The sequence below is a fragment of the Acomys russatus genome, chromosome 25 (genome assembly GCF_903995435.1).
Source record: "Acomys russatus chromosome 25, mAcoRus1.1, whole genome shotgun sequence".
In the NCBI taxonomy this organism is placed as follows: Eukaryota; Metazoa; Chordata; class Mammalia; order Rodentia; family Muridae; genus Acomys; species Acomys russatus.
In genome coordinates this window covers 27,720,203-27,732,904 of record NC_067161.1, presented here as the reverse complement: position 1 = coordinate 27,732,904, position 12,702 = coordinate 27,720,203, and the positions used below count along the sequence as shown (strand labels likewise).

At 44.1% G+C, this 12,702-nt stretch overlaps 1 protein-coding gene across 4 annotated transcripts in view; it reads right to left on the bottom strand.

Moving 5' to 3' along the window:
- Clint1 (clathrin interactor 1) overlaps positions 1–12,702 on the bottom strand; it is a 75,136-nt gene that overhangs the window by 49,578 nt on the left and 12,856 nt on the right. For 3 of the 4 annotated variants that reach the window (XM_051168096.1, XM_051168097.1, XM_051168101.1), the window contains exon 1: positions 7,428–7,588. The exons of the other annotated variant lie outside the window; for it this stretch is intronic. In XM_051168096.1, coding sequence (XP_051024053.1) covers positions 7,428–7,468 — 41 coding nt within the window. In that variant the 5' untranslated portion in view covers positions 7,469–7,588. Of the gene's footprint in view, positions 1–7,427; positions 7,589–12,702 lie in introns of those variants that run through there. 4 annotated transcript variants of the gene reach the window in all.

Genomic DNA, 12,702 nt, shown 5'->3' with positions numbered 1-12,702 from the left:
ATGAATGGTGGCAGGGGAATCACAACCAAGTTTGAAGCCAGCGTGGACATATGAGGCCCTGTGAGTTCAAGATCAATCTGGTCTTCATAGTTAGTTCCAGGACAGCCAAGGCTATGCAGAGAGACTCTGTCTCAAAAAACAAAATACTGAACACCCAAACTTACAATGCATGTCATTTTCCACTATAAAAATACAAAGCTGCTAGAGCTAAGTGAAATGCTACAAAAGCATGTGAGAAACTGACCAACCATGTGTGTGCATGTCACGAAGCATGGAACTGTGGGTCTAAAGTCCTGCCTTGCATGTGCAGGGCCTCAAGTTCAATCCCTAGCCCTGCATAATTCAGGCATGATGGCATTACCCTGTCACTCCAGTACTTGGAAGTTAAGGGACAGTATGGGATACATGAGATTGTCTTAAAGAAAACATAGTTGGGTGTGCTGGTTGGTGCCTTTAATCCCAGCACTCAGGAGGCACAGGGAGGGCCTCTCAAAGTTCATCTACACAGAGTTCTAGGCCAGGCAGGGCCACATAGTGAGTTTTTTTGTTTGTTTTGTTTTTTTAATAAAAAGAAAAAGACTACAAAAAACATTTATATTCAAATTATACACAGCATTAAAGTATTCTAATTAAGAACTTGACAAAAATTCATGTCAAATGACATTCTGAAATAGTTACTAGACTAGGTTAAATACAAAACGCACTGTTACTGTTGCGCACTACCAGAATCATGTGTGTTTAACAAATCACTGGTTTAATCTACTCAGACATGCTGTATTTTGGCTTCAAGATGGGACTACGTTACAGTCCTTTACCTGCACTCAAGTTGCCGACTCAAGGGCCCTAGTGAGTTGAAAATGACTGCACTGCAGAGCTGGAAAAGCCCCTTCCCTAACAGGTCTTCTTCACATATGCGACTCATTCATTGTCAAATGATCGTGGTAGGATAGAGAGCGCCAGCTTGAAACCATTTAAGGGTATTGCAAATGAAGAGACAGCTTAAAACCACATGCTTCTACAAAGACCAGAGCTGGTTCCCGGCTCTCCATCAGGTCCCAGCCACCTGTAACTTCAGATCCAGGAATCCAACACCCTCTGCCCTCTTAGTGCACATTTATGCAGGCACACACTTTCAGATAAACAAAAAGTAACTAAATCTTTATAAGAGAGAAACTGTATATGTTACTACATACCTGGGAGGTATCTTACTGCCCAGCTTAGGGATGAAATGTTGGCTCCAACTGGCATTCATAAAATCTTTTTATGTTTTAGACAAAATGTTTTACATTAGCAGTATTTTTGAAATCTTGGGGAAATACAAAACAAGCTGAGTGGCACGATGGCACCGGCAGTGGAAACTGCAATATGTCTTTCCAAACACTTGCGTTCTCAATATGTCTTTTGAAAGACCAATCTGCAATATGCTTCCCAATATTCAAGTGAAAGCGTGATTTGGTAAAAATGCCACAGTGCATGCACAGCAGTGCTCAGGACAAAAGGCTGAGCATGGTGGCATGCACCTATAATGCCAGCACGCAGGGTAGAGAGAAACAGAGGAAAGGATTGAGAGTTGGAAGCCACCCTGTATGACACAGCCAAGTTCTAGCCTAGTGAGACCTTCTCAAGAATAAAATAAAGTAAGAAAGAAAAGTAAAAACAAACAGTAGAAGAAAATAAACCGTTTTAGAAAGAGTGCCCACTGAGGGGCTGGGGAGACGGCTAGCACTTAGGAGTACTTGCTGTTTACAGAGGACCTGAATTTCTCAGCACCCATGCAGCAGTTCACAATAGTCTCTAACTCCAGTTCTAGAGAATCTGCCTCCTTTTGGCCTCCACAGGAACTGTACACAAGCAGTGCACATACATATACCAAAGACTCATAGACACAATATAAAAATAAATACACATTTAAAAAAATCCCATCATAAACAACAGGTTCATCATTAGGTCATCGGTCTTACATGCTAGCAAATCATCTAATGTATCTTTGTTCTCTCACTGTACTCAATGTCCTTAGTGTTAGTGATTACTATAACAAAGCAGTAACAACAGATTCCCCAAGGTGTCAGGTATCAAACATTTTTAAAAGGTTTCAGCATAACACCCATGAGCCTGTAAAAAAATATGCCTTATTTTTTAAGTAGAGACACGGGAGGTACGGCACTAACGTCCACAAGTACTATTTGTCAGCAGTGGCCCTAAGACTCCAATTCATGTCTAGTCTTTGATCCATCAGTGGCTTCCAGATTCTGCAGCACTGCCTAAAGATACCTGAATTTCGTGGAACGTGTCTCTGGCTAGCAAAGATCGATGAACATACAGAAGTAGGCTAAGTAAAGAAAGTTCATTTAAGTAACATATTCAAACACCAGAAGTCATAAAAATGCACTTCCAATTAGGAAGCAGTCTTGCTCCCTCAAATGAGCTTAATTCTATCAAGTGACTAGACACAATTACCATTTTACGGGCAATATAGTGGACAAAAACATTGATACACCACTATGGGAGTAGAATTTTCAAAATCCGGATGGAGATGCAAATAACCTAGGCCCTTCAATAAACAAATGAGTATGAAGAGATTTAAGGGGGAAAACGGCGGAGCTTGACTGACAGAATAAGAGAATCCAGGAAGACTGGCATGTCTGGAGAACTAAGAGATACAGCTACCGATCAGAACATTAGAAACCAATTACAGAGCTGAAGAGGTGGGGCTCAGTGGTTACAAGTGTTGATCTCCCCGGGACCAGGGTTTGGTCTCCAGCACATATACATACATATATACATATGAGCCCCCCCCCCCCACTGACTCCAGCTCCCTGGGATCCATCTTGAAACACGAGACTGTGGCCCACAGTATAAGAAACTTTTAAAATCTTCTACAAGTTTTATTATTTTATTTTTCATATCTTTGTCTATGCACTGGCACTTATTTTTAACTTTTATTACACAAAATTTTAAGTATGGCTTCCTAAATACTAAGCACTTTACCAACTAAACTGTCATTTCTTAACCATTTTTTCTTTTTCTTAAAGGCATTATTAAATATCATAGAGGAGTATTAAAAATAATACAGGAACATGTGCACTTGTGTACATGTGTGCGTGCGTATACACACACACACACAAAACTGTGAAGCCATACTGTAAAAACTAGAACTGTGATCAGTAAGTGGAGCCTCAGATAAAAATGGCTAAGTGCCGTTGGTGGACATACTAGTAAACACACAAGAGCTACTTGTAAACTAAAGTACACACCAAAAGGTACAGAGCAGGCAAGGCCTTTTAAGAAGCACCCCAGTGCTAACCACAGAAACCGGGGTGTCTGAAAAACACCTGAAAAAATGCTGGCAGAAGAGAAACTAACTCATCTTTCTCTGGAATTAAATTCTTAATCCCTACTTGTGTCCTGTTACCAGAAGAGAAGGAGAATAATTAATTCATTGTCTCAGCAGCAACAATTCTCAACAACTGGTTCGGGGCAGGTGTTCTCAGAAGATCAGAGCTGACAACCTCCTTCTCATCTTTGATTTCAAGTTCCAAGAACTGAATAAAGACTTGCTGGCAAGATCAGGAAAACAAGAGTCGGGGGATGAAAGGAAAGCAAAACCAATGGTTCACGTTGCAGTGCGTTGGAGCAAAGTTCTCTGCCACGCACAGACCGCACTGCCTGAGTTCCACAGAAGTGACCTAAGACACAAGCGACATGGCGGTCTGTTGGAACAACTGAAGACACTCTTCTCTGAAGAGCAAAGCTTCCCCATGAAGCTAGTCAGACTACAACAGCAGTACACACAGCTTTAGCACATTAGCTAAATAAACATCTAGGAATTAGAAACGAGCAAAGTAAGTTGATGAAAATAACTAAGGGTCGGTGAGTAGTTATAATTGAGAGAATAACTTAAAATGGACTGTCTACTGCAGAGGTCTTGACCTGGCACAGCAAGGACCGTTTAAACAACTATGCTGAGAAAGGGCTGCCGGTGGAATAATACACGCCTCCCCGTAAGGAAAGAGAAGGGTGAGTTGGCTTGTAGAGCCAGCAGCAGCTTCTTGGTACCAGAACCATGCATGCCACTTTTGCCAGGTTCTCCAAATTCCCACAAAAAATGCTAGAGCTTCAGGACTTTTAATTCATATCTTGTTGGGGTTACAAATTATAAAAGTACCCCATTTGTTATGGTTTTGGATTCTGGTTACAGATAACAATGCCTAGCCAGCTGCAGCTGGACGTTTCTTCATTTATCCCTTCCTGCCACAGTTGCCTTGTAAGCAATCAGTCAAGTTGGGAGGAAATGGGTGCCCCGAGCTCTGGTTCTGGCTGCTCTGTGTGGCTGTTCCATAATGTTCTGCTCTAGATCCATTTCATACCACCAGGAGGGACAACCCCAGACAGGGAAACTGTACCCTGACTTCCCAGAAGAAGGCTTCTGGCTTATCAAAGGTTGGCGTTTGAAACCTCCCCTGACTTTTGAGCACTGCCACCATAGAGAACTCAAGGGCTACTCTGGGCAACGGAAACATTTGGAAAAAGCACATTTATCTTTTTGAAATAAGTCACATTTGCTAGTGGATATACACTAAAAGTCCTCCTTTTCCTGAGTCATGAGCTATACTTATTGATTGAACATTTAAATATAACATTTATTGGCCATTTGTTTTGGTTATACTTTGCAGTACCCAGGTCTTCCACACAGCAGGCAAGCACTCTACTATTCAGCTGTATCACTCATTCTCACTTTCCCCCTGAGACAGGGTCTTCCTCAGCCCAGCTGGCCTCAAAGGGTCTATACTCCTGGTCTTCTTGCTTCTACTCCCGCAAGTGCTGAGATTACAGATATGTGCCATCATCCGTAACTTTTAAGAAAGTTAACTTACTGTCCCCAGCACTAGGATTGAACTCAGGGCCTTAGACATACGATACAAGCAAGTGCTTGCTTCAACACTGAGTTACAGCCTCAACCTTTGATCGCCATTTTTAAAGATTCTTTTTTTATGTCATTGTTAGCCACGTGTGTGTGTGTGGTGAGCACTCATGGTGACCAGAGGCTTTGGATCACTTGTGGAGAGCTGGAGTTTCAGGTGATTGTTAGCTGCCTGACACAGATGCTAGAAATGGCATCCTGGTACTCTGGAAGGACACTCAATAGAAAGCCACCTCTCCAGGCCTCTTTGATAACCATTTAACAACAACAACAACAACAGCAACAACAACAAAACCCCACTTTTCAAACTCAACTGTCTCTGGAGGATCACCTGCTTACTAATGTGAAATGCTAGTTGTAGTTACTGTTTCCTGAGGGAAACTTACTTCGTCAAATACCCAATGAATCTGGAGCTGTATTTAGCCCAGGCCCATCATTTCACAAATAACAAACCTGAAGTTAGGAGTCATTCTGCCTCAAATTGCACACAGAGCTGGCTAGAGGCAGTGCCAAAACCCCAGCTCCTTACCCCTCCCACATTCTGGCACTCTAGCCATCGGGATGGCCATGTTAACCGCTTGACTATTTCCTCCTCTGCCGGTTACCTTGTAACTTCATCCCTCTTATAAACCAATCAGCTATTCTACCAACGTGTTTGACTCCCAGCACCATCTTTAAAGCATACAGTGTAACAGCACACGCTTCTGCAGAATGCTTACACTCTGAAGAACATTTCCCCCCAGTTAAAGATGAAAACCAAATGTTGGGCACTCATCAGAAAAATTACTCTTGGTTTATTTTCAGTGTGACAGCTACACTCAAGGGCTTTGGAAAAGTTCTTGGTGGCAACATTTGTACACATCCTTGAGTAAGTTGCCTCAAGGCTGTGAGCCACACTGGGAGGGAACAAGAAAGATGGGGGCGTGTTTCACTGTCCCTTCACACATTTGGTTGGGGTGGGCTGCCAGTGGATCCCTTCCTCATTTTCTCCAGCTACCCTCTGCCTTAGAAGCAGAGGTATGGCGGTTTTGTAGAGATTTCCTTCAACTCTTAAATTAAGGTGGGATTCTACTTCCTATATGGTATACGGAAAACACCCATGGATCTGAAAGAGAAGTGATTTTTCTCTTCGTCCAGCCAAAACAGGAGTTTACAAATACGAAATGGCCTCGCGTCAAGTTCTGAACACTCAGTGGAAAAATGAATAATCAAACCACTAAAAGGAAGATGGTTTGGGACTTGTGGCTTTGCAGTGAGGTTCTGCCTTACTTCAAAGTCAGAAAACAGTTCTCTTGCAGAAGCACACTGACACGCACGTGTTGGACGAAATGGAAGCCCCTGGCTCTTCATCTTCCCAGCCTAGGAAGGGCATAACTATCCTCGTTCTGAACCAGAGAAGACAGTAGTACTACAAGGTGAAGGACCCGGTTCTTCTGGGTTCTGAAAACAGCACTTTGTAAGCACTTGACCGACTTCTTGGTAGTGAAACAAAACTGAAGGCACCGTCAACCTCTGGCTCCATCTGATTCAAGCCGCTGGGAAGTACGTTGTTTTCTGGGGTTCAGAAGAGCTTCTACACTTCCTGGTTTCAGGTTAGGTGGGTGGTTCAAAGAACTGTTTTCTTACCACACTTATTGCATAATCACAAAAAAAAAAAAAAAAAAAACCCAAAAGGAAGAGGGTTGGTTAAATATTTAAACTCTTAGTTCCTGGTGGCCTAGAAGACCTTCTGTTATATTCGATATGCTTAACTTAAAAGTGTTATGGGTTTTTCAGTATACTAAAGGCACTGGAGTTATTTCTGTCGGAAAGGAATTAAATGTAGGTCAACAAAATATAAACCTGGCTTTTCTTTTCCTTTAGAGACATTTTTATTTGAATGATGTTTTAATGAAAACAAACGAAACAAGCGATCCACCCAAAATGAATGAAGTTAGAGAGAGAAAAACAATCATGAAAAGTTGTCTGGTCATCTGCTTTCACTTAGTGTGAAAAACCCAAAGGGCGAGTCTCCTCTTGAGCAACTCCAGGCTGCCCACAATGACCACTTGTTACACCTCCCACTCACTTCATTGCAGGTTCACTAGAAATTAAAAGGAGTCTAACGAGGTAAAGGGCAAACCCGGCCAGGCCTAAGGTGTCTCTTGAGTTACACCCAGAGGGGTACCAGGGACGGGTGCAACCCGCGCCCCTTCCCCAAGCCTAGCCTGGTGTCCAGGAGGCCAAACTCCAGGCTGGGTACGATCAAAGCATCCACCAGCCCCGCGCAGGGTAGAGGCGCGGTGAGGACGTCCCAGGGAACAGGGACGCCAGCACGGAGGGGGGTTTTGCGCTGCGGGAGGCTCAGGAACCAAGGCCCAGGCCCGCAGCGGCCGTCGCCATCATCGGGCCTCAGGGCGGGGGGTGGGGTGGGGGGGCGTGCCGCATGCCCCCGCGCGCTGGACCACCGTGCGCACGCTCCCCGCCCCCGCCGCGGCCCCGGCCGCAACTGCCCCCAGATACTCACGCTTTGTCCACCAGCTCCCGCACCTTCCACATGTTCAGCATCGCGCCCCGCGCGGCCCGGACCGCTGCCGCCCACCGCTACTCCCCACGGACCCCGGGACGCCTCCGCGCCGGGGCTGATCCAGGTCCGGGTCGCCGCCGCCACCCGCTGCCGCCAACTCTCTCGCTGGAGCTCCTTCTCCCGGCCACAGCCACGGCGCCGCCGGTGACACGTCGAGACGCGGCCGCACCGGCGCTGCGTGGGGCGGAAGTGGCCGGCTTTCCGCCCGCGCCGCGCGCCGCACGCCGGGAATTGTAGTCCGCGCTCTGCGCTCCCGGAGCGCGGGCGGGCTGAGGTCGCCACGGTTTGGAGACCTTTGATACACAGCGTCCAGGTGATTGCCTTCACGGCAGTTGCAAGACTTACTCGCACTCAGCTTTTTCAGATGTACAGTGCTGATGCTAAGCTTGATTACACAGACTGTGATTGGTGTGCCTGATCTTCATTTACGCACGTGTCCCTGAATTTGCTTCCAAACATCCCCGTGTCTACATCTCTGAGCCCGAGGTTCCAGCCCTGACCAGAGAAGAATTTTATTCTAAGTTCTTTCGCTCTCTAGTTCTATGATACAATGATTTTATACTTAGACACCTACCTAGTGAGTCCTTGGATACTTTGTTGCAAGTCTTAGAAACTCAGTTCACAATAGTTGGGAAACCAGAAAGCCACCCCATATATACACAGTATACCTATGTGTATTTTATGTGATATACCCAATAACTTTGTAGTTTTAGTTTCTAAAAGCATACATACACACTGCTCTCTGAGAGCTATTAAAGTAATTGCCACTGATCACGTTTCCACTTATTTATATTAGTCAAAGTTTGTCATAAAACTTGAAGTAATATTAAATTTCATTTTAGGCAATTCCTTAAATTGTGTAGGTTTTACCTTCCCTGGCTGTGCACTGCTTTAATCCCAATGCTTGGAGGCAGAGGCAGGGGAATCTAAATGCGTTCGATGACAGTCTGGTTTTCAGAGGAAGTTCCAGGTCAGCCAGGGTTATACAATAAGACCTTGTTTTTAAAATTAACATTTAAAAATTAACTATAAAATATGAAAACACAAAAATAAAAATATTGTTTCGATATTAAATAAAAATATAGTTTTAAATTATTTATATATATATATATATATATTATTTTTACTTTTAAAAAATCTACCACTATTTACTGAGCATCTTCAGGGTGGTACAAGTGAGGACTACAGCTGGGGCTCCAGTTCCCTGCAAGCTTAAAGGTCATTGGAGGAGGAACATAACAATCAAGAAAGCATTTAATTAGAGAGAATAAGTGCTTGTCAAAATCAAGAACATACTGTTATAGACAATGATGTCAGAGGAAAATAACATTAGAGAATATTTAGGGCTCTTTGAGGAGATTGAATGTAAGCTAAAATTGGAACAATACAAAGGAACTGGCTGTAAGAAGATCAAGAACTATTGGGGGAGGGGACACAAGAATACTAAGATTCACAATGAAGGGAAAACGTAGGCTGGAAGAAGCAAAGATCCCAGGCCCTCTCATTCCACATCCTTTAGGCAAGGCACCCGTTCAGTTTGAGTTTCCTTGGTTATTGGAAGCAGGTTTGAAAGCACTCCGGTAAGGTCCTGGGGAAAAAAAAAAAAGCAAACTAAACTGAGAACTACAAAGAGCAGAAACCAAGACCAAGCCAGCTCACATATTCCTAAGACAGGGGCCCTGGAAATCACACTAAGAAAGTTAGAGGGATAGGCTGGGAAGGGAGGCAGAGAGGTGCAGAGATAAACAGAGAAATGGAGCTTTCAAAAGAAAAAAATTAATTTTCCCGTTGAAAGTATTATCCACACCAAGGTTCAAAGGATGGAATGTGGCCAGGGCAGATAAGAGAAACTGCTTTGCATAAATAAAAGCTCAGCAAGTAAACTTTCAAACAGGCCCATCCAGAGGACACCGGGCAGAATGGGCTTGACACAAAACAAGGACCTTCCATACCCCAGGCTCTTCACAGCAGTGCACAGCCATGCTACCATTTATCCACAAGGCACAGTGTGAACATCTACTATTCTCAATCAGACCTAAACTGAGTTGTCACCTGTGGCATGTTTAGAGTCCACTGGGGGCCATCTAGAACGGAACACTAAAACCCTTCCTGTCCACCTGTCACTCTAGAGAGTCCCCAAACAGGCTCAGAAGGGGTTTGTTTAAAAGGTGGCCTCCTGAGACTTGTCATTTGCATATCAGCAGATTGTTCCTTTTTTTTTTTTTTTAACCTTTTTATCTCGCAAGTTTGAGAGCAGTTTCCATAGTAACTTCTTTATTGCAAGTTAAATATGTCCACGGTAGAAAAATAAATGAGAAAATGTCCCGCCCAGTCCTCCTTGGGAAAACATATTTTTCACTAAATGAACTGACTCTTTTAAAGACTAAGCCAACATGTGCTTAGAAAGACAACATATTCGACTCTGTCCCTTATGTGGAATGAACATGCACAGACATTGGACATCACTGCTTAGCTCAGGTTGCCTCCCCAGTACTTCACTGGGAGTGGTTTTATTCACAGAGCACAGCATGGCAGTCAAGGGGCAACACTTTTTACCAAAGATCACAGTTGGGGTTCTAGGGTTTCCAAGTTCTTGGCTTCTTATTCAAATAATTGAAATAAGGGCTCGCTCTTATTCTCAAAGCTGCAGGAAAACTTGCGTTAAAGCAAAGCGATGTAAAAGATTAGAATACGCTGCAAGGGAGCAGTGAGTGAAGGACTCAAGGTCCCTGATTATTGCGTGGCACTCCCCTCCCCCCCTTTTATGGAGTTTAAAAGGAGGGGGTTTGGTGGCTAAAGGCTGTAATGAGAGTGATTGTTTTGATTGGCAGATTAAGTCTTGTGATCATTTTTTTATTCTGAGCATGTTCCTTCGCGATTATGGGTACTCATAAGATGGTAAATAGGCTGCCGTCCCCCAAAGGCCATCTGAGGTCATCATTTTGCCTTATTGCTCGTGAACCCCAATCCACTTCAGGCTGCACTGGCATGTCTAGTCTTTATACTGGGTACCTTGGGAATACGGGTGGACAGAAATCGTCTGCGGTTGATTGTTATTAAGTGGGGAGAAATGCGCTCCCAAGGGTCAGAGAGGGGGAGACAGGTAATTTGATGTAGATGAGGGGGTCTAAGGTCTCTGGGTGCATTGTTCATAGATGGGTTTGCTGTTATACTACATGCAGGTAGAGGAGCTAGGCAGTCAAGTGAGTTATTTGAAGAGGGGTGTGTGCAGAACACAAACTAGTAGAGTCCCAAGTTCCTAAATTCTTCTCTGCTTGCCTGCCTCAGCACCATTCAGAAAGACTTCCAAGAGGGCCGGTTGGGTGGGGCATGGTGGCCCACACCTGTACTCCTAAGCCAAGGTACTCAATCAGGAGCAATAGCATGAGCTCTGGGCCTGCATGGCTAACATGAATTCCTGGCCAGCATGGCTACATAATGTATTTCAGGACAGCCTGAGCTGCAGAATGACATGGTGTGTAAAAAAAAAAAAAAAAAAAAAAAAATGGAGGTAGAGAGATGGCTCAGCAGCTAAGAGCACTGGTGTTCTTCTAGAGGATTCTCAGAAACCCTCTATAACTTCAGTTCCAGGGGATCTAACGCTGTCTTCTAGCTACCATGGGCACTGGGCACACAAGTGGTACACAGATATACACGCAGGCGAAACACTCAGAAAGGAGAAAGAGTGGATGGTAACTCAAAACCAAAGAAGCAAACAAAGCAAGCAGGGCCAATAAACAGACAAAAAAGAAACAAAGAGCCAGTTGCAAGTGTGTGGCTGGCTGACACCTTCTAACGGCCTCTCTCCTAGGACCATTTATTCCCAGATGTGTGTGCCAGAACTGGGTTGTTTCTGCCCCATGTTTCACCCACTTCCTTCACTCTGGGCAACCAGAGCTGTGTTGCAATGTCTACACTGCGCCCACTCTTTCGTTCTTTCTTTCCCTTCGCAGCTGGCAGAACTGCCTTGGGGCTTGAAACTGAAGCCACCTGTTTTTGCTCTCAAGTCCCTTTTTCCTTTCTACCCACCCCCATAAACTTCTACACCTCTGATTCCATCTCAGTGTCTTTTCTGTAGTTTCCAGGTTGGCCCAGAAAGTAAAACTGCACATCTTGGTTTTCTGTATTTGGGATGTAAGTCTTGATTTTTGATCACTCCTGAGTGTTCTCCTTCTTCAGAAGGAAGAATACTTCCTTTCTAAACTTATTATGTGGGCTGCCACAAAATGTCAGGAGGATTATAGATTGTGCAAACCTCTTGGGGCATCGTTTATATAGCCTATTATGAATGGCTATAAACTCAACTAGGAAGAATGTAACTAATAAGTGTGGCATAAGAATTGTGAACTAGCTGGGAGTGGTGGCACTGCCTTTAATCCCAGCACTCGGGAAGCAGAGGCAGGCCAGCTTGGTCTACAAAGAGAGTCCAGGACATCCAAGGCTAACACAGAGAAACCCTCTCTCAAAAAACCAAAATAAAACAGAAACACAAAACAAAAGAGTTGTGAACTCCATAGCTGGGTATTGTGGTACACACCTTTGCTCCCAGCACTCAGGAGGTTGAACTAGGTGGCTCCCCATGAGTTCAAGGCCAGTCTGGTCTACATAGCATGCTCCAGGCCTGCCAGTGCTACATGAAGAGATCCTGTCTCAATTAGTTAATTAATTAATTAAAGAGTTGTTGACTGAGACTCAGAGACTTGGAGTCCAGCTGGCTGAATTTTAATTTTGAATCTTTATTTTGTCACTCGCTAGCCATATGATTGTAAAGAAATTACTTTACATCTTCACCTCAGTTTTCTCTTACAAATGGGAAGAATTAGAGATCTATCATAAAGACATTTTAAGACAATATATTCTCGCAAAAATTAATATTCAGTAAATGTTAGCAACAGTACTACCATTCTAGAGTTGCTGATAGTAATGATATGAAGCCATGAGTGTCATTCACTACCAAGTATTTAGTGGGTCCCGAGTCCCTATGTTTCAGACACTGGACGGGGCGGCAGACATACAACTGTAAATAAGTCAGGCAACACAAACAAGTTAGTGAAGGTTTGCCAGGTAAACAAGGCCCACGCAAGATTAGTTGCTGAAAATCATTGAGCATATAAAACTCCTCACGTCGAGTCTTGGCATAAATCCAGTGCTTCTTAGACTCTACCTCATGGGGCTAGAAAGCCAGCTCAGTGGTTAAGAGTGCTTGCAACTCTTC